This window comes from Oryctolagus cuniculus, chromosome X, assembly GCF_964237555.1.
Source record: "Oryctolagus cuniculus chromosome X, mOryCun1.1, whole genome shotgun sequence".
Taxonomy (NCBI): Eukaryota; Metazoa; Chordata; class Mammalia; order Lagomorpha; family Leporidae; genus Oryctolagus; species Oryctolagus cuniculus.
Genome location: NC_091453.1, coordinates 48,275,033 through 48,297,672, shown reverse-complemented (window position 1 = coordinate 48,297,672; position 22,640 = coordinate 48,275,033). Strand labels below are relative to the sequence as shown.

Below are 22,640 nucleotides of genomic sequence, written 5' to 3'. Positions count from 1 at the left end.
TAACACAACGAAAGACACTCCATGCTCTTGGGTCAGAAAACGTACTGTTGTCAAGTTGGCAGCAGTCCTTAGGTTGGCCTAAAAATTTAACACAGTAGCTGTCAACACTTCAACTGCATCCTCCCACCCCCCAAATTGTGAAAGTGATACAAAAATCCATATGGAAATTAAAGCAAAAAAGAACAGTTTCATTCTTTAGGTTTTAGCAACAAAGTAGATGTAACTGGAGACCATTATGCTTAGTGAAATAAGCCAGTCCCCAAAAGACAAATATCACATGTTTTCTCCATGGTTATGGTAACTAATATACAAAGTAGAAAAAATAGCAATGTATATTTGTAAAATTGACATTTTAAGATTTGATTACTATTTATAGCTCTTGTCTATGCTCTTGAGGAACAGTAGTTTTTCTACTTACTGCTTGTTGAATTCTTTATTTAGTGGAGGGTTAAGCTTAATATTTTTAGGAAAATTGAAAGTATGTCATTGTCTAAATTAAAAGAAAAATAAAAAAGATGGAAGATAGAGTGGGAAATATCATTATGCTCTTAAAACTGAAATACATAAAAATTTTTCCCTTTTTTCAATAAGAAGAACAGTTTTCTATTAAAAAATCATTGTAACAGAACTGTTAATCATAGCTGTGTGGTACTGGCATAAGTGAGATACAGGGATCAATGGACATAGAATTAAGAGCCTATAAATAATCATTTAATTTATGGTTAACTGATATTTGACAATGGTACTAAGACAGTTCAATGGGAGAAAAAAAATATCAACAAATGGTCCTGTGACAACTTGATAGAAATGTGAAAGAATGGGTTTGAACCTCTACATTATACCTTTTAAAAAATATTTTATTTATTTATTTGAGAGACAGAGTTACAGACAGTGAGAAGGAAAGGAGACAGAGAAAGGTCTTCCTTCTGATGGTTATCACTCTCCAAATGGCTGCAATGGCCAGAGCTGCGCCACTCCGAAGCCAGGAGCCAGGAGCCTCTTCCGGGTCTACCATGTGGGTGCAGGGGCCCAAGGGCTTGGGCCATCTTCCACTGCTTTCCCAGGCCATGGCAGAGAGCTGGATTGGAAGAGGTGCAGCTGGGACTAGAACCAGTGCCCATATGGGATGCCAGCACTGCAGGTGAAGGATTAACCTACTGTGCCACAGCACTGGCCCCTACATTATATCTTATAGAAAAATTAACTTCAAATGGATCAAGAAGCTAAAAGATAAAAACATAAATTTCTTAGCATGAAATGGATGGTATGAATTTTCATGATGTTAACTTAGCTGTGGTTTCTTAACATACAACACCTAAAGCACAAGTGACAAAAGAGAAAGGTATAAATTTCAAATCTTTATTCTTTAAATTTTCATTTAAATAAATTTTAAATTTATTCAATTCTTTTCTTTTGAAGACTATAATGCATATCATAATATAACCTACAGAATGGAAGAAAAAAGTTGCAAATTAACAATCCGATATGCAACTTTTGTTCAAAATATGCAAAGCACTGTCACAAGTGAACAGTAAAAGGAACAGTAAAGGTTTTAGTTGTCCCAGGTAAACAGACAAGATAGTTGAGTAGACTTTTGTTCAGTGAAGATCTAGAAATGGCCAACTGGCATATGAAAAAAGCAAAAGATGCTCACCATCAATAGTCATTAAGTAATATAAAACAAAACCACAGTGAGGTACCACTTCAATCCCACTAGGATTTTGAGTGTTGAAAAGATGAGTAATAACAACTATTAATAAGGATGAGGAGAAATTGGAATCCTCATACATTTCTTTTAATAACATAAAATGGTGTGGGTGATTTGGAAATAAATTTGGCCTTTCCTTCAAAGAATTAACCATAGAGTTACTACATGATCCAGCAGTTTCATGCCCAGCGTATATATCCCAGGAACTAAAAACATGTGTCCACACAAAAACTTGTACTCAAATATTTATGGTTGAATTATTCATAATAGGCAACAAATAGAAACAATGCTAATGTCCATCAGTTGATTTCCAGTCAACAAGTGTGATAGCTATACAGTGGTGTTTTTCTTGGCAATACAATGGAATGAAGAGTTAATACTGAGTGCAACATCGATGGACCTTGAAAGCATTATGCTGTATCAAAGAAGCCAGACATAAAGGTCACATATTTTGTTTCCATTAACATTTATATGAAATGTCCAGAGTAGGCAAATCTGTAGATACATGAAGTGCATTAGTGGTTTATCTGGATGTGGGAGACAGTGGAAATGGGGATTGATGCTAATGGGCTTGGGGTTTCTTGTGGTTTGATGAAATTGTTTTGGAACTAGATAATGGTGATAAGTGCAAAACTTTTGAGTACACTGAAATCCACTGAGTTGTATACTTTAAAGTGGTATATTTTATATCTCCATTTAAAAATTTATGTGACCTTTTAGACAAAGGTTACTTTGAGACATCCATAATGTTGTCAAATTTGTGTAATTTCTTTCCTCATGGATGATGATGGCATACTCATTTTAAAAGTCTAGATTTCCCCTATCTGCTATCCACATTGACTTCTTCAGATAGTATATGATGATCTTTTGAGGGAGTATTTAGTAAGCTGATCATTGGTTACCTCTATCTAGAGAGCTATTGGCAGTGTATAGTGGCAAGACCTTAGCTCTGGCAACCAGACAGGTCTGTATTTGAAGCCCAACTCTGCCATTTGCTTCTTAAACCAATCGCTTAGCCTCTCAGAGCTTTGGTTTTCTCCCCCTTCAATTTTTTTTCTCATTTACTTGTTCAGAGTAGGGTATTTACCTTCTCTGTGATATGGTTGTACTTTGAATGAATTGGCAATGTTTGCAAAAGTTACCTCCCTGGGTGTATGTAATAACTTAATCCTCAGAAGAAAGAAATGTCATTGTCTTGTGTCCTGTTTTGACCCTGAAATGAACTTCCTCGAGACTGCATGCTGGACTGTTCAGTTTTCTCCAGAAGGGATCGATATTTGCTTAAGAATATTAGACACATTTGTTTTGCCAGGCTTTCAATGTATTTTAGTTGACATTAGAGTCAAAGGCTTAATGCTCCACTAAACGAAAGACTTCAACAGATAACATGTAAATTCTTTCCTCAGGTACCTTAGGAGAAACAAAACTAGAATGTTGGGAGTTGGATTTAGGGTTAATGTTAAAGAAAGTGTTTTTAATTGATAACATCCTGAAAGCAGGGAATAGTTTGCCTCTGGAGAGAGTACATACTGAGAGAGAGGTCTTCCATCCACTGGTTCACTCCCCAAGTGGCAACAACAGCCAGGGCTGGGCCAGACCGAAGCCAGGAGCCTGGAGCTTCTTCCAAGTCTCCAGTGTGAGTGCAGAGGCCCAGCACTTGGGCCATCCTCTGCTGCTTTCCCAGGCATACTATCAGGGAGCTGTTATCAGAAGTGCAGCAGCTAGGACTCAAACTGGTGCCCATATGGGATGCTAGTGCTGCAGGTGGCAGCTTAACCCACCATGCCACAGCACCGGTGCCAAGGCTTTCAGTTTTAGCACTGGAATCGTCCTGGGTACACCAAGACAAGTTGATTACCAACTTGGGTGACTGCTACTGGGGGATGTTCCCCAGGGCTTGAAGGATACACGAAGGGGTGAATGAGATGATATGATTCACCTCAGTTCCTGTAGAACAAGGTGTGTACCTGTTGTTTCTGTTTGGGGACCTAATGTCCAAATTCTAATAAAGTTGGGCCAGGAATATGATGGGAAGTGGAGCAGCTGGGACTGAACTAGTGCCCATATGGGATGCTGGTCTAGAGGTGGTGGTTTAACCCGCTGAGCCACAGTGGCAGCCTCTAGAGGTTTGGAACTTTTAGCCCCACCCTCCAACTACCAGGGAGGACAGAGGGACTGAAAATCTACTCAGTCATCAGTGTTCAATAATGTAATTGATCATACTTACACAGTGTAGCCCCTGTTAGAAACACTAAGCAGTAGTCTTCAGAGAGCTTCCAGGGTGGTGAACGCATGGAGGTATTCGCAGATTGCCAACCCAAGGAGGGCATGGAAGCTATGCACTGCTTCCTATGTACTTGTCCTATGTATCATTTCCACATGGCTATTCTTGAGTTTTATCCTTCATAATAAACTGGTAATAGCAAGTAAAGTGTTTTCCTGAGTTCTGTGAGCCATTCCAGAAAACTACCAAACTTGAGGATTGGGTCATGGAAGTGCCCAGATTATAGGCTGTTGGTCATAATTATGTTACAACCTAAGATTCCTGACTGGAGTTTTAACTGAAAGGGCAGTGCTATAGTACCTATTCGGGTTGTCACTGTGTAGTTAGTGTCATGTGTCATTATTTTATTTTTAAAATTCATGTAAATAGAACAGATTTCAAGTATTTCACATGTACAATTTTAAAATATAATGATACTTCCCACCCTCCCTCTCTCCCTCCTCCTTCCTTTTTTTTCTTTTAATTTTTACTATAACATACTTTCAATTTACTTTGTAATCATAGGCTTAATCCTCCACTAAATAAATAATTAAACAAGCAGAAAGTAGAAAGACCACTGTTCTGCAAGAATATAGACAAGGGCTACAAACAGTAATCAAATGTCAAGATGTCAATTTCACTCATACATTTTATACTCTGTATATTAGTTACCACAAATTAGAGAAAACATATGATGTTTGTCTTTTTATGTCAGTCTTATTTCACTAAGCACAATGGTCTCCATTTGTATCCATTCTTGTTTGTTTTCGCAAAAGATGATATTTCATTTTTTTTGTGGCTGAATAGTTTTTCATCGTGTGTGTGTATATATATATATATATCACATTTTGTGTATATATATATCACATTTTGTGTGTATATATATCACATGTTGTATATCTATACACATTTTGTGTATATATATCACATTTTGTGTATATATATCACATATATATTATATATATACACACACACACCACATTTTCTTAATGAACGTCTGGGTTGATTGATTACTTAGCTGTTATGAACTGAGCTATAAACATGGAGGTGCAGATAACTCTTTCATATGCTGATTTCATTTCCTTTGGATAAGTTCTCAGGAGTGGGATGGTTGGGTCATATGGTAGATCAATTTTCATATTTCTGAGGAATCTCCATACTCCTTTATAATGGTTTTACTAGTTTACATCCCATCAACAGTGTATTAGGGTATCTTTTCCCCCACATCCTCAGCAAAATTTGTTATTTGTTATTTTGGATGATAGGCATTCTAACTGGTGTGGGGTAGGAAGACCTCATCGTTTCCCTGAAGGCTAATGATTCTGAACCTTTTTTTCCACGTATCGATTTCCCATTTGTATTTCATCCTTAGAAAAATGCTTGTTCATGTCCTTTGCCCATTTCTTAACAGGATTGTTTGTTTTTGAGCTCCTTAGAAATCCCAGAGTTTTATGTGTATATAGAAAGGCAGTTGAATATTTTCCTTTTACAGGTTAATGTGCGTTTAAGTGGTCTGGGGAGGAGTGTGGTGCTGGTATTTTTTTAAAGCTCCCCAAATGGTTCTAATGTGTAGCTAGAATTGAGAATCACTGTCTTATGCTCAACAAGGAATGAAACTAGGATTTCTGAATGATTACCATTTGTATTAGGTACATGTATTACCTTACTTAGCCATTACAGGAACCTGTGAAACAGTAATTGTTTTTAAAAAGTTAAGGAAAGTGGGTCTCAAGTGACTGAGAAACTCGCCTGAGGTCAAATGTGATTTTTTTTCCTAAAAAGAAAATGATATAGCATTTTACAAAACCTGCTGACAGCCCACTGTTTCATTCTCTCTCCATAGCCACTCTGAAATAGCAATTATTAATATTCTCATTTTATGATGAAGGGAATTAAGTCACAGATCAGCTAACTTGAGAGAACTATTTGTCTAGGCTGGTGAACTTTACATAGCAAATCCATTGCCCCGCCTTAATCTTTTTGCTTATCTATAAAATGAGAGAAGTCTTGGTTACTCCTAAGGGTGTCTGTGAAGATTAATTAAAATGTTAGCTATGGAAGAGCTCTTGAGTAGGGTATTGACATAGAGGAAAGAAAAGAAACACTCAGACACTGAATGCATTTTCCTGTGGGCTTAGATTTATTGCCTTCCTCTGGTGACCATGTGGACATGGTACTAGTCCTTACTTATATTGCACTGATCTTTGTCCACTTAGCAATCAAGCACAATGACTAATTTGTTTTATTTTTTGTTCTCTTTCCAGCTGAATCTTTCAAGGAATTTGCTGAATTACTCAATGAAGTAGAAAATGAGAGGATGATGATGGTAGGTCACTAACATTTGGGCCTTGAAGCCAAGACAATGACAATAATAGGGATTTTTCCTTATCTTTTTTGACTGGATTGATACTCTGCTGTTTTAGCTTCTTTCTCATGGCTTCCTCATGCTATAAAAATAGGTAAGGGCTGGTGTTCTGGTGCAGCAGGTTAAGCTACTGCTTGTGATGTTGGCATCCCATATCAAAGCACCAGTTTGAATCCCAACTGCTCTACTTTCTATCCAGTTCCCTGCTGATGTGCCTGAGAAAGCAGTGGAAAATGGCTTATGTGCTTGGACTCTTGCCACCCACATGGGGAACCTGGATGAAATTCCAGGCTTCTGGCTTCAACTTGGCCATTGTAGCCATTTGGGGATGAACCAGTAGATGGAAGATATTCATATTCATTCTCTCTCTCTCTCTCTCTCTCTCTCTCTCCCACCATTCTAAGTCTCCCATTTAAATAAATAAATATATCTTTAAAATTAGTTATGTAATAGGTTTGCTTATTCTGTATCAATCTCTCACCCTGAGAGTTTGGCATTAGGTTAAGAGAAATTAGTATGAAATATCAGCTCTGTTGATTTAAGTGAGAAAAGACTTCAGAGAATATTAAACTGGGCAATTGAACATGGTGGCAAAGTTGTGGTCTTTAGTGTGCTTAAACCAAATTATTTTCATAAATCTGTTTCTCTGCTATCAGAAATAATGATATGAGCTTTATTTATGTTTGACAAGTGATGGTTTAATTGAAATTTAAATGAAAAAAAGTTCTTCTTACTTTTGAAGTCTACTTTTTATGAACTCTAATATTATATTTAAATTGTTTATATATTTTAAGAATCTTATTTACTTATTTTACTAGTTTAAAGGGAGAGAAAGAGAGAGAGAGAATGAATGTCAATATGAATATGAGAACATGGACACTCCCATCTGCTGGTTTACTTTTTAAATGTCTACAACAGCTGGGGCTGGGGTCAGGCTGAAGCTAGGAGCTGAAAAATCAATCCAGGTATTCCATGTGTGTAGCAGGGACCCAAGTATGTGAGACATCACCTGCTCTCACCCAGGGTGCCCAATAACAAGAAGCTGGAATTGGAATGGAGCTGGGACTTTAACCTAGGTACTCCAGTGTGGGATGTGTCTTAAGTATTGGGCCAAACACCTGCCCCAACAGACTTTAATTTGAAAGCAATTTCAGTTTTAAAGAAAAATTGAGTGGAAGGTGCAGAGAGGGCTCATATTCACCCCATTTCTCACACGGCTTTATCTTTTTACATTTTCCACTATGGTCATCTTGTGTTAATGTGGTATGAACAGACTTGAAGAAATTCATGGAAAATGGAATTATAAGATTTTATTTTGGTACAAAACAATTTTGAAATCCATAGGGGATTCTCCACATCCCCCACATTGTGGCAGGGACCCAAGCACTCCATAGTCATCTTATATTTTCCTGGGCATATTAGCAAGGAACTAGATTTTTTTCATACTATGAATCTGCATTTGCTTTTTGAGGATCTCTTATATGCATGGATTTGAGATTTTTTTGTAAAAAACATATTTTTAATGTTTCCCACAAACTTTTTAAAGTACCCTCATATTTGTTACAATATTATGAGCCATTGATTTTTTTTTTTGCTGTGTTTTGTTTGAGTCTTCTAGAATATCATATATGTAGTACAAATCATATGGTAAGGAGCCATCTCAGGCTTCTTTGACTTAGCAATATGTGTTTCAGCTTCCTGTATGTATTTTTATGACCTGATAATGCATTTGTTCTCATCATTAAGTAAATGTTCCATGATTGGATGTATCATGGTTTATCCATTCATCCACTGAAGGGTATCTTGGTGACTTTCAAGTTTTAGAAGTTATGAATTAAGCATTCTTATGTAGGTTTTTATGTGAACCTATGTTTTCAACTTATTTGGGTAAAAATAAAGGCATGCAATTGCTGGGTCATATTGTAAGCATGTGTTTAGTTTGGACCATTTCACAATTCCACCAGCAGTGAATGGGAATTTTAGTAATTTCATATCCTTGTCAGCACTTGATGTTGTCAGTATTCTGGATTTTGACCATTCTGATATATATTTGTAGTGGTATCTCATTATTGTTTTAATTTTCATTTTCCTGATAATATGTGATGTGGAACATCTTTTCATATGTAAAATTGCCATCTCTATATTCTCTGATGATGTGTCTGCAAATATTTTGCCTATTTTTAAATTGGCTGTTTTCTTATTGTTGATTTTTCAGAGTTCTTTGTATATTTATCTGCCAATTCTTTATTAGATATGTGTTTTTTTTTTTTTTTTTGACAGGCAGAGTGGACAGTGAGAGAGAGAGACAGAGAGAAAGGTCTTCCTTTTTGCCGTTAGTTCACCCTCCAATGGCCGACGCGGCCGACGCACCGCACTGATCTGATGGCAGGAGCCAGGTGCTTCTCCTGGTCTCCCATGGGGTGCAGGGCCCAAGCACTTGCGCCATCCTCCACTGCACTCCCTGGCCACAGCAGAGAGCTGGCCTGGAAGAGGGGCAACCGGGATAGAATCCGGCGCCCCAACCGGGACTAGAACCTGGTGTGCTGGCGCCGCAGGCGGAGGATTAGCTTAGTGAGCCGTGGCGCCGGCCATAGATATGTGTTTTTCAAATATTTTCTCCCAATCCTTGATTTGTCATTTCATTTTCTTAACAGTTGCATATGCAGAGAACAAGTTTTTAACTTTGAAGATGTCTATAGACATTTTTTTTTGTGGATTATGCTTTGATGTTTAATCTAAAAAGTCATTGCCAAACTCAAGAACACATAGAGTTTCTCCTGTGTTATCTTCTAGGATTTTTATGGTTTTGTGTTTTACATTTAGATCTATGATCTATTTTGAGATAATTTTTGTGAAGAGTATAAAGTCTGCGTTTAGATTAGTTTATTTTTAATGTGAATTTTCAGTTGTTCTCATACCATTTGTCTTTCTCCATTGAATTATGTTTTCTCTTTTATCAAAAACCAGTTGACTATATTCGTGTGCATCTATATCTGAGTGCTCTATTTGTGTCCTTTTGATACATTTTATCTTCTCTTTCACCAATACCACACTGTCTTGATTACTGTAGGTTGGCAGTAAGTCTTGAAATCAGTTGTAAACTTTATACACTCAGTTTGTCAGTATTCACAAAGTAACTTGCTAGGGTTTTGATTAGGATTATACTAATTGTAGATTAAGTTGGGGGAAAACTGACATCTTTTTAAAAAAGATGTATTTATTTGATAGGTAGAGTTATAGACAGACACAGGGAGAGATTGAGAAAGAGGTATCTTCCATTCACTGGTTCACTCCCCAGATGGCTGGAGCTGGGCCCATCTGAAGCAAAGATCCAGGAACTTCTTTCAAGTCTCCCACATGGGTGCAGGGGCCCAATCACTTGAGCCATCTTCTATTGCTTTCACAGGCCATAAGCAGAGAGCTAGATTGGAAGAGGAGAAGCTGGGATATGAACCGGCATCCATATGGGATGCCAGTGCCACAGGTGGAGACTTAGCCTACTATGCCACAGTGCTAGCCCTGAGAACTGACATCTTAAAAATGCCAGTTCTTCCTATACATGAACATGGTTCATCTCTGTTAATTTAGCTCTTTTTTTATTTCTTTCATCAGAGTTTTATAGTTTCCTCATGTAGACATTTAACACATTTTGTTGGATTTGTACCTAAGTATTTCATTTTTGTGAAGTTTATTTTAGCAATTTGAAACAATCTTTGTGTGTAGTCCCTAGACCAATAGTATTAGTATAATCTGGAAAATTGTTAGGCATTCAGATCCCACCTCAGACCTGTTAGAGTAACTTAAATTTGGAACTATCCAGGGTGAACGTCATTTATTTTTATTAGGGGCCTAGGGGTAAGGTGAGACTATAGAGCTGAGCAAAATGGTCTACCTTCCTGTCATAGTATGACTTTCTATTGACATCTCAGTATTCCAATAGCAGGACTTCTTTTATCTGCAATCCTGCTTCCTTTTCAATAGTATGACAATGGATTTTCAGAACATTGCTTGTGTTTTATTTAGGCTCTTAGAGAAGTAGGATTGGAGGCAGGCTGAAATAGAGGGATTAGAGAGTTAGGTTCTGATTCTGGCTCTGCCACCAACTTATTTATTGAATTCAGACTAATCATTGTATTTTTTTGTGGGGCTCTTATGTGTAAAGCAAGGAAAATAATCTCCAACTCTTGTGGTAATGATAAGTACTCCAAATGATATAACGAATGTGGAAGCGCTTAATAAAAAGATAAAAAAAAAGATTATGTAAGTGTTGTTTTTAGTTATCTTTTGTTATTCACAAGATTCTGCTTGTGGAAATGTGACTTGGGGATTTTCTTAGATTTGCTTCTAAAGATCCTCAGGAGAAACCAATAGTAGTGGGAGCTTGTAGATGGGTCAAGGGCTAATCTACAGAGTACTAAATGTTCTCCTCTGCCTAAAGTGTTTGTGGAATGCTGCCCATGTCATTTTCAAAGGCATTCACCCTCATTTCATTCAGATACCACTAGAAAAAGCTCAGCCATACTTCTATTCAGCCCTATTTTTTCTTGATCACTTTTTTTTGCCCAGTGACAAAGCTCTAAAATATTGAAGTGTAGGATTCATTTTTTGCGATGTTGTTTTTCTCACCCTTCTTGGTGGCTCTTTGCCCCATGACTAATTCATTTTTTTTTCTGTCCAATTATGTCATGTCCTTTTGTCCCCAGAACTCTTAAATCATGTATTGAGTGTTTGCTCTCATTTCCCTCTTAATTCCAGGAATGCTATGAAGGTTAGGCTTAATGAGAGCCTTTCACACCATGCCAGGAATTCATTGCTTGATTGAACCTCTCTTATTTACTGGGGCAATGCGAAAGCACTCCTCTGCCTGAATCTGGATAATTTTGGGGGTGTTACAGTTTCTCATCCTTTCTAAAAGAGCAGTCCAAAGTAAGTTTTAGGAAGTTCACAGAATGTGGCAATTGGCAGTGTCCAGTTGTCTCCATAAGTGAATATAAATTGTGGCAGTTAACTGTGGAGGGACGAAATGAAGATGAGCATTCCAGGTGTCGTGTTCTTAAAAGTACTCTGGGGAAAGTTGTAGTATCTCAAAGAAGTGCCTTTAAAATGCTGGATTTCAGTCTTCCTGTATGATTAGGAAACTTGCCTAGATGCCTTTCTACTGCTGAAGGAGGCCCTGTAGGCAATACACAAGGTCTGTCTGTGAGGACTGCCAAAACTGACCTAAAGAGACATGGAATATTTCAGCCAGTGTATGCTCAATGCAGTCTTTTGATAATTTGTTAACTATCAAAAGATTCCTGAGTAAGTCTACAGTACCAGACTGAATACAATCTCTATTCTGCTAAATATTTTAATAACTATTAATTTGGGTTTTGTTCAATAGGTACATGATTTGATAAGTCCACTAGTGTGTTTAGTATGTTGCTTTTTCTGGTAAGGATTCTACCCTGAGATAAGAGGTAGGAGTTTTTATCCAGAGAGCTCATAAAATGGATGCAGTGATCAGAAAGGAGATTGAATGCCAAGGTTGTTTTTTTTTTTTTTTTTGAGTAGTTGCTTGACTTTTAAGGAGTTTAAGGACAAATTAGAATGAGACAGAAAACAGTCAAGTTTCAATGTTGTGTCTTTACCTACACTGTTAATGCTATGTTATCACTGAAAGTAGTATGTAAAATAGCTAGAGTGTCAAAGCGAGGAACATTTTCAGAGTAAATATTTGTAGCATAAACGACTAGAAGCTGTCTTGCCAATATGACTAAGGAAAAACTATGAACTCCAATTTCTATAAATAATGTCCTACTTTCTTAGACTGAGCTAGAGCCAAACATGTAAAAGAAATTGGCCTTATGCATCATGTATGAGAAGTTGCTGGTATTCCTGCTTATGAAGGACCAGCCCCTTCTGAACATGAAAACTTAGCAACTGTTTTAGTTTGGGGATGCCTGAATATGCAAGGGTCCCGTTGTGTAACCATATGGAGTCTTGGCTCGGTATGTGCCATTCTCTTTAGAAGTGCATGTTCACATCTTATTGAAAGACAGACTTCCTCACTGTTTCAGAGACGGTCACTTTTCATTTGTTACCTTTGTGAAATTAGAAATAGTTTTTCTCTTCATGAATTGCTGTATAACAACTTATTCTAAAACTTGGTAGATTAAACTAACTAATTATATCTCATTAGTTTGTGGGTCAGAAAGCTACTCAAGGGTCAACTGGATGATACTTCTTCTCCCCGTCTTGGTGGTATTCAGCTGGTAGATGGCTTTATATTGAAGGTGCAAAATGGATTTCCTCACTTTTCTGGCTGGGTTAAGCTTGTATGAGACAATGAGCAGAATTACTTCATTTGGCATCTTTGTTTTCTAACTTATAACATGTCATCTCAGGGCTTTCAGAGGGAATGTCCCAGGAGAACAAGGTGGAAGCTTCTGGCCTTGTATTATTTAGCCTCAGAAGTCTTATAGTATCACTTCTACTATAGTCTATTGGTTTAAAACAGTAATAAGCTTAGTCATATTCAAGGTGGAGGGGTCATAGACCTTACCTCTCAATGTAAATTAGGTCAGAGACTTTCCAGCCGTGTTTGAAGACTTCCACAATATTAAAGAAGAAAAATGACTCCCTGTATTGGGTCTGTGACGCCAGTGATTTGTTCCTAATGTAAGTACACGAAGCTGATTGAACAGAATCAGTCATTCCAGGCAGTGTAGAATGTGCTGGAGAAGAGATATGGTTTGATACGTTTATCAGAAGAGTTCTTATTTTCAAGCAAGGAGAGTCACTGATGTCTTTATTTTTGAGACCAGAGCTGTAGTGGAGTTTTGCTTGGATGAGAGATCAAAGTGAGCCTTTATAAAAATCAAGACCTCTTTAGAAAAGTCTACACTGGGGGATATTGCATGTATGAATACCTGGACTTTTCTTTCTTTGGCTAATGAACACACTCAGGGATAAAGGGGATATTAAGCATCATACATGGAGGTAGGTTATAGTGTGATCCAAACTAATTGGGATCTGGAAAAAAGATTTCATAGATCTGTTAGATAAGGAGATGTTTTGAAAATCAGATAGGATCTGGAAGACTTGGTGGGCAAGGTAGCTGTTTTTTTTTTTTTTCAAGAACATGTAAGGGTAGGGAAATATTACATGGTTTTATAAGTGTAGACTTACAGCAAACACAGATTTGGAAAATCAGCCATAGAAACACTGGTGATGACGTGGCATATATATCATGGCTCTTCCCCCAGGGCAAAGCACTTTTCTTCTTGCCTAGTTTTATATTTTCTGCTGAGTATTGGCTGTTCTGAATGGTAGCATTAGGAGCTGTAGTAGATGAGGATGTCAGGGTTACTAGATCTTATGAAGATGAGCAGTGCTTTATTAGGAGTTTGCTCATTTAGTTTAACCTTGAATCATAGACATAAAATAGGAGACCCAAAGTACCTGTAAGATACAGATGAGATAGGTACTAATGTCCCAACTTTCCATGCTTTTTGGTGGTAGGTTAAGAATTGCTACTTTGTCTGGAGAATTAGGAACTGGTCAAAACTGACTTTCTAATACTCCATCTTCTATTTTTGTCAGAAAGGTGTAACCTGTTTTACTGACACTTTGTTTTATCTGACAAGGAAATCAGTCCCCTATTTCTCTGCCTTGTAATTTCATGCAATAGGTCCTAAAAGCAAGCTCTTCAGATGCCTTCTCTGATGTCTTGCATTATACTGAAATATATGTGTGTGTGTGTGTGTGTATACTTGCCAACAAAGCAAGGGGTCCACTTTGGATCTGGTGTTTTTATGTCTCCAGAACCTATCAATGTCACTCTTTACAGAACCTGGACAAGAAAATTCCATCAGCTTCTGAGCTTCCATAGTTAGTGAACTCCTGATCCAGTACTCTTTGTGATACTATGGTATATTCCATGTGCTGAAAGAAATGTTTTGGCTTTAGGATACACTTGAGCAGAACTAGAAATTGCTTACACTAGGATTTTCCCTATTATTATGACTGCTAATTCCCATGAAATGGTTTGCACTTGGGGCAGTTAGCCTTTTCATGTACTCACCATTCCCTTTCTGTCCTCTTTTCCACATGTACTTCAGGTCCCCTGTGTCTGCCACTGTACATGAATCTAGATATTTATTTATTTATTTATTTTTAAAGTTTTATGTATTTGAAAGAGTTACACACAGAGAGAAGGAGAGGCAGAGAGAGAGAGAGAGAGAGAGAGAGAGAGTCTTCCATCTACTGGTTCACTCGCCAGATGGCCACAACGGCCAGAGCTGTGCTGACTCGAAGCCAGGAGCCAGGAGCCTCTTCCAGGTCTCCCACATGGGTGCAGGGACCCAAGGACTTGGGCCATCTTCCACTGCTTTCCCAGGCCATAGCAGAGAGCTGGATCGGAAGTGGAGCAGCCGGACTAGAACCGTTGCGCATATGGGATGCCGGCACTGCTACGCCACAGCGCCGGCCCCTAAATATTTATTGATTAACATCTCAGGTCACGGCCGGCGCCACGGCTCACTAGGCTAATCCTCCGCCTTGTGGCGCCGGCACACCAGGTTCTAGTCCCAGTCGGGGTGCCAGATTCTGTCCCGGTTGCCCCTCTTCCAGGCCAGCTCTCTGCTGTGGCCAGGGAGTGCAGTGGAGGATGGCCCAAGTGCTTGGGCCCTGCACCCCATGGGAGACCAGGATAAGTACCTGGCTCCTGCCTTCGGATCAGTGCGGTGCACCGGCCGCAGTGTGCCGGCCACGGCAGCCATTGGAGGGTGAACCAACGGCAAAGGAAGACCTTTCTCTCTGTCTCTCTCACTGTCCACTCTGCCTGTCAAACAAAACAAAACAAAAACAAAAACAAAAAAAAAAACATCTCAGGTCACACTGCCATCAAAGTTAGGGATATGTCCCTGAAGTTCATTCTCTCATTTCCTCCCAATGCATTTGATTTTCAGAGATAATATGGGGAAAAAAATAGTAACCAAACTAACAACCCGGGAAACTGGTTAGCATTTTGAAGTATGGTATGAGAAAATGTTCTAGTAACCAGAACTTTTGTATTGAATTTTGTTAACCTAAAATTTGTTGTGTGTTTGTGTTTTTCTTTTTCTCTAGGTGCAAAATGCTAGTGATTTGCTGATTAAACCCCTGGAAAATTTCCGAAAGGAGCAAATAGGCTTCACAAAGGTACATTTTCTCTGTATGTAATGTGTAAATGACTTATTGTTGGCACTATCACTCTTCATTCTAAAATGTATGATGCTTTTATATGTCAATTTGAAAGTTAACTGGGTCATATGATCCCTAGATAATTGGTTAAACGTTATTTCTCAGTGTACCTGTGAGATGGTTTTCAGGAGAGGTTAGCCTTTGTATTGGCGGAATGAGTTAAGACCTGTCTGGGTGGGCCTCCTTCAGCATATTAGTGGCCTCAGTAGAACCAAAAGACGGAGAAAGGTTGAGTAACTCTGCCTAAGTGACCTAGAATATCAATCCTTGCTTGCCTTTAGTATTTCTAATTTTTAGGCCTTTGTACCTGGGTTGGATTTCAGGCTCTCCAGACTTCAGAACATATTACTAGCTTTCCAGGAGAACCAGCTTGCAGAGGGCAGATCACAGGATTTCTAGGCCTGTAGAACCACTTAAGCGAATACCTTATAATAAATCTCTTTATATATGTATATTCCCAAAATATTTAAATCCATGTCTAATTTATTTCATACTACACATTTCTCATAAAGTTTATGAAGATGCTTCATATGCATGGGCGACAATTTTTGCACTAAAATGAAATTACCTTTCTTTAAAAAAAAAAGATTTATTTATTTGTTTGAAAGTCAGAGTTACAGAGAGGGAGAAAAAGAGATCTTCCATTCACTGATTCACTCCTCAAATGGCTGTAATGGCCAGGGCTGGGCCACACTGATGTCAGGAGCCAGGAGCTTCATCTGGGTCTCCCAAGTGGATGGCAGGGACCCAACTACTTGGGCCATCTTCTGCTGCTTTCCCAGGTGCCTGAGCAGAGAGCTGGATCAGAAGTGGAGCAACAGGGACTGAAGCTAGTGCTCATATGGGATGCCAGTATCCCAGGGAGTGGCTTAACCTGCTGTGCGATCACACTGGCCCCAATATCAATCCCTCTTGAGGCATTGTCTCATGACCTTATTATCTCACACTGAACTGTACCACCTCTTACAGCTTCAACACCAACACTCTTTGGACCAAGCTTTCAGCACATGGTCCTTTGAGGCACACACACACAACCATATCCAAACCATAGCAGAGAGAAATGAGGAACAAATTATTGAATGTGAGAGAAAAGATAATCCTTGTCATAAAGTAGCCAAGATTTAATTGCATTCATATTCTAGAGTTTTATAGAAGATAGAATTTACATGGAATGAAAACTGCAAGAGAGACATGAATTAAAGAAGGAATTCTTAAGCAAAAAATATACCATAACTTAATTCTCAGCTTATCCACAGAATGAGAAGTCAGGTTCTGAAGAGAGCACTAAGTGTCCATTCGATAAGGTTAGTATGGATGTGAACCAAGAAACTAATCTGTCATCTCTGCAAATTCTAGCATAGGGATGGGACTATGTCAGTAGGAATACCCAAGTGGGAACACTGGCCTCTGAGACTAAAGGAAACCTCAAAGATGACTCATTGTTCCTCGGGTTTCTAATGCTCATCACAGACCCCGGGGGCAGAGATAATTCCTCCTTATCAAAGGGAGGGGCTGCCTTACTAGTATTGAGGGCTCAGATGCCCCTCCCGATAGCACTTCAAGGGATGAGTCACTGTAGAGAATAGTGTGTGCAGTCCCTCTGGCTCCACGCAGACAGTAGCAACAGGGTGGCATACTACCCAGCCAAAGGGGTAGAACCAACCTGCCAAGCTGTAGGAGTGTGGTTCCCACTCTAGAGGGCCTGAAACTTGGGGCATCAAGCCAAAGAGGATTGCTCTCAAGCCTTAAGATCTCGTGGAGTTGACTTGCTAAGTTTTGGATTTACTTGGGGTCTGTCATCCCTTCCTATTTTCCTGTTTCTCCCTTTTGGAGTGAGAACATGTGTTCTGTGCCTACTCTACCACTTTTTATTGGAAGTACATCATGTGTTTGGTTTCACGACTTCATAGCAGAGAGGAATTTTGGAATGTACCTTTAGTCTCACTTTGATTTAGATGATCTTTAGATAAGACTCTATACTTCTGACTTTAGAATTGATGCTGGGATAAGTTTAAGACTTTTGAGATTCTTGGAATGGGGTGAATGTATTTTGCGTGTGAGAAGGACATGAATTTTGGAGGGCTGGGGTAGAGTAGATGTGTATGTCACCCAAAATTCATCTGTTGAAATTCTAATTCACAATGTTATTAGGAAGGAGGTGGGGCCTTTGGGAGGTAACTAGATCATGATTGTGGAGCCTTTGTGAATTACAAAATAAGTTTTTATTATATATTTCCCCTGACCCAGCTCTAGCTGAGGATTTTATATATGTTGTCATCCTTAATTCTCATAGCAAACTTGTGAGGTAGCATTTTTTAAAAATTTTATTTATTTTTATTTTCTTTTATCCCAGAAACCTTTTTAAAGGTAGGATTTTTAATTTCCATTATTCCAAGGAAGAAACTGACTCACTGGGGTTAATTATGTATCAGTATTTCTTCCTACTTCTTTGCCAGAGGGGCCAACTTATATACCTACAAAAAAGACAAACTCAATGTGAACATTATAGCTCCAGTAAACACTCCAGAATTACCCCAGTAGTATAAGTTAGGGTAAAGAAAGATCACTGAACTAGGACCAGAAAATAGCTTCTCTAGTCTCTTCCTGTATGCCTCTCAGTTCCGAATTCATCCCTCAGTAACTGCTACCACCAGGTCAAACTCGCAACCGTTCCTGCTACATGGTGGGTTAAGTTAGATCTTCCCTAGTGAGATCTTAACCCCAACCAAATATGTCTTCCTTGAATACTTTGCCTCAGTGTACTGTATAGAATTTCCTTATATCATATTGTGATTTATTAATTCTTTATAGTGTTTTCTCTCTCCTGATTGCACCTAGCCTGATACACCCAACACTGCTATTAGTTGATTTGTGATGTCAGTTGTAGTGGTAGGGGTTATTCTAAGCCTCTGCATATACAGATGCATGTTGTCATTTGAACTTCATAAGAACCATGTGCAGATTATTGTCCCCATTAAAGTATGGGGGCACTACAGGTTTAGTGAGACATAGCGTCTAAGGTCACTTAAGGGAGTAGCAGAGCTTGAATTTGAATTCAGTTTTCTTGGTTGTAAGTCTAGGACTCATTTTATTTTATAAGAGATACCAATTCTCTCTGAGCCTTAGTATTCTCAAGAAGAATAGAAAATTGCTAATCTAATCTTCTGCTAGTTTGAGATTCTAAGGTTAATTAACTAAATGTATATCTAGTGAATACCAGAAATTGCCTACTCAGACTACTGTGTACTAAATATGCTTTGGATTTTTATGGGATAATGTAAAATATCACATTAACATGATATATATTGATTATATGTTGAAATGATAGTATTTTGGGTACACTGCATTAAGTAAATTACTGAAATTAATTTCACTATTTTTAAATGTGAGTACTAAGTTTTTAATTGGTTAATTGGCTTGCATCATATGTATTTCTGTTAGTTGACACTGAACTAGGCACAGTAATTACCTTTGGAAGAGCACTCCTGCCATGTCATGGGATTTGAGGCTCCAGAAACAATAGAAGGAAGTACTTTAGAAATTAAAATATACATGGTTATCAAATTAATTAAATTAGTTAACATACAAAGTTATTAGAATAGTACCTAGCAATTAATAAATGCTAAATAAGTTTTCTGTCATTATGATCATCATTACTGTTATTGTCAACAAAATAGTTTAAAATGTTCTCCTTCAAACTGTCCAGTTGATGATGGACTTACTTTGATTAAAAACTCAAAAGGATTGAATGAGATAGGAGGAGGGAGGGAGGGCTATTGAATATTTCTCAGGTGACTACTGATATTATATGAAGAAGATTCCGTGTTACTGGGTCTGCATCTCTAGTTTTGTAGGATGTGGGAGATGTCTCCTTGTCATAGAAATGAAGGAAGGGAGGGAAGGAAGAGAAATGGAGGAGCAAAATAATGCAGAGAATCCTGGAAACTAATAGGGAACACATTCTGAAGAAGTTGGTACTGATGCTCCTGCCATTTGAAATAATAAATGTCTCATGTGAAATTTGTGGAAAGATGATGGAGGACAGATGGCAGAGAATGACCTGGGATACCCAAATGATATTCAATAGTGTGTGGAAACATTTGAACCATAAGCCATGGATGGTTTCCTGGCTAAAGGCGAGTCACCCTGTAGAGATCACTTGCAGGTCAACCAAATATGTTGTCAGTTCAACCTGGTTGACTAGGTCCCAGTGGGTGGGCTTTCTCAATGTCCAGAGTCTTCAAAGACTGTTTTAAAACTGAGTCATTTCACAAAGACAACAATTCCCACAAGATTAGCCATTCTCTGATGCTTTGTGCACCAGTTTCTGTTATACAATAACTTTTAAATGGCTGTCAGATGGTTGGCTTCCCAAGCATGCAGTCATGGTATGAGATAACCTCACATGTATCATCTTCATCAAAGGTTTTTATTCAGGGGCAAATTGTTTGAGTGGAACCCCTAACTCTGTGCTAAGCCAGAGCTTTTTAGGCAAAATTTTAAAACAGAACTGTATTGGATAAAATATTTGTAGTATGACTTTTATGCTAAAATTTGAGAGTTTTTTCCTCTTTATTTAAAAATATTTATTTATTTAATTTATTTATTTGAAAATCAGGGTGACAGAGAAAAGGAGAGCCAGAGAGACCTTCTACCCACTGGTTCATGCCCCAAATTGCTGCAATGCAGGGCCAGGCCAAAGCCAGAAGCCTGGAACCCCATCCAGGTCTCCCACGTGGGTGACCTTCTGCTGCTGCTTTCCCAGGCGCTTTAGCAGGGAGCTAGGTTGGAAGTGGAGCAGCCAGGACTGGAACCAGTGTTCAAATGGGATGTTGGCATCGTAAGTGACAGCTTAACCCACTGCATCATAACGCCAGCCAATGATTTTTTTCTAATTAAGAAGGATGTGTCCTTCAATCTCTGTATGGTGGTTTGGATGTTTATGCAATGAGATGGGCATTTGTTTTTTCTGATAATTTCACATTTCTTAGTTTTTCAAAGAAATAGTGTATAGTTTTTTGAAAAAAAATTAGAAACACATTTATTAGAGTTAAAAGTGAGATGAGAAACTTTCATTATATTTTCCCTTGTTTTTACTTGACATAATACTTGTTTATATTAATGGGATATAATATAAAAATGGAAATTATGGGGCCTGACATTGTGGAGTAGCGGGTAAAGCCACTGCCTGCATTGCCTACATTCCATATGGGTGTCTGCTTGAGGCCTGGCTGCTCTACTTCTAATCCACTCCCTGCCAATGGCCTGGAAAAAGCAGCAGAAAAGATGGTCCTAGTGCTTGGTCCCCTGCTGCCCACGTGGGAGACTTGGAGGAAGCTCCTGGCCCCTGGCTTCAAACTAGCCCAGCCTTGGCCATTGTGGCCACCTGAGGAGTGATCAGTGGATGGAAGCCCTCTCTTTCTTTCCCTCCCCGTCTCTCCCTCTCTCTGTGTAACTATGACTTACAAATAAATAAAGAATTTTTTTTAAATTTTTTGACAGGCAGAGTGGACAGTGAGAGAGAGAGACAGAGACAAAGGTCTTCCTTTGCCATTGGTTCACCCTCCAATGGCCGCTGCGGCCGGCGCACCGCGCTGATCCAATGGCAGGAGCCAGGAGCCAGGTGCTTTTCCTGGTCTCCCATGGGGTGCAGGGCCCAAGCACCTGGGCCATCCTCCACTGCACTCCCTGGCCACAGCAGAGAGCTGGCCTGGAAGAGGGGCAACCGGGACAGAATCCGGCGCCCCGACCGGGACTAGAACCTGGTGTGCCGGCGCCGCTAGGCGGAGGATTAGCCTAGTGAGCCGCGGCGCCAGCCAAGAATTTTTATTTAAAAATGGAAATTATATGATATATACATATATACATATAATTAAAACTGAAATAGTACTTCAGAATCTGTAAAGAAAATCAACAGTTTTCCATTCTTTCCTCATTACCTAGAGGCACCTGCTTTTTACCATTTATTATTTTTTATTTTAAAATTTGTTTAACTATACAAGTTTCATGTATTTTATATATACAGATTTAGGAACATAGTGATACTTCCCACCCTACCCTCCCTCCTGCCCATGCTCCAACCCTTCTTCCTCCTCTCTCTCACATTCCCAGTCTTAATTTTTTTTTTTTTTGGACAGGCAGAGTTAGACAGTGAGAGACAGAGACACACACAGAGAGAAAGGTCTTCCTTCCGTTGGTTCACCCCCAAAATGGCCGCCACAGCCGGTGCCGCGCTGATCCGAAGCCAGGAGCCAGGTGCTTCCTCCTGGTCTCCCATGCGGCTGCAGGGCCCAAACACTTGGGCCATCCTCCACTGCCCTCCTGGGCCATAGCAGAGAGCTGGACTGGAAGAAGAGCAACCAGGACAGAATCCGGCGCCCCAACTGGGACTAGAACCCAGGGTGCTGGCGCCGCAGGCGGAGGATTAACCAAGTGAGCCGGCGGTGGCAGCCTCCCAGGCTTAACAGAGACCTACTTTCAGTTTACATAATGATCGTAAAGTTAACCCTACACTAAGTAAAGGAGTTCAATAAATAATATGAAGAAAATAAAACAGTATTCCTCAATAGTAGAGACAAGGGCTATAAACATTCATCATATTTTATTCATCTATTAGTTACTTTCATGTCCTTAAAATATAATTATATCACTATTTTCTGAGTTAGCATTAAACATTATTTACTACTTCATGCTATGAATATAGGAGATTATTGCTCACATTTCACCCTTTCCCTTATCTTCTAGTTTGTGATATAAATCATAACACTTCTATTAGTTACCACTGTTACTTTAAATAATACACTTAAACTTTATTTCTTACGCCATTGACTTTTTAAAAATTTATTTGACATGTAGAGTTATAGACAGTGAGAGAGAGACACACAGAGAAAGGTCTTCCTTCTGTTGGTTCACTCCCCAAATGGCCGCTACAGCTGGTGCTGCGCTGACCCAAAGCCAGGAGCCAGGTGCTTCTTCCTGGTCTCTCATGCGGGTGCAGGGGCCCAAGCACTTGGGCCATGCTCCACTGCACTCCTGGGCCACAGCAGAGAGCTGGACTGGAAGAGGAGCAACCGGGACTA

The 22,640-nt window shown here is 39.1% G+C and overlaps 1 protein-coding gene across 1 annotated transcript in view; it reads left to right on the top strand.

Moving 5' to 3' along the window:
- The window catches only part of OPHN1 (oligophrenin 1), a 363,857-nt gene that overhangs the window by 142,305 nt on the left and 198,912 nt on the right, over positions 1–22,640 (top strand). Inside the window, exons 4-5 of the mRNA XM_051827157.2 lie at positions 6,236–6,297; positions 15,448–15,519. Of these exons, the coding sequence (XP_051683117.2) occupies positions 6,236–6,297; positions 15,448–15,519 (134 nt within the window). The remainder of the gene's footprint in view (positions 1–6,235; positions 6,298–15,447; positions 15,520–22,640) is intronic.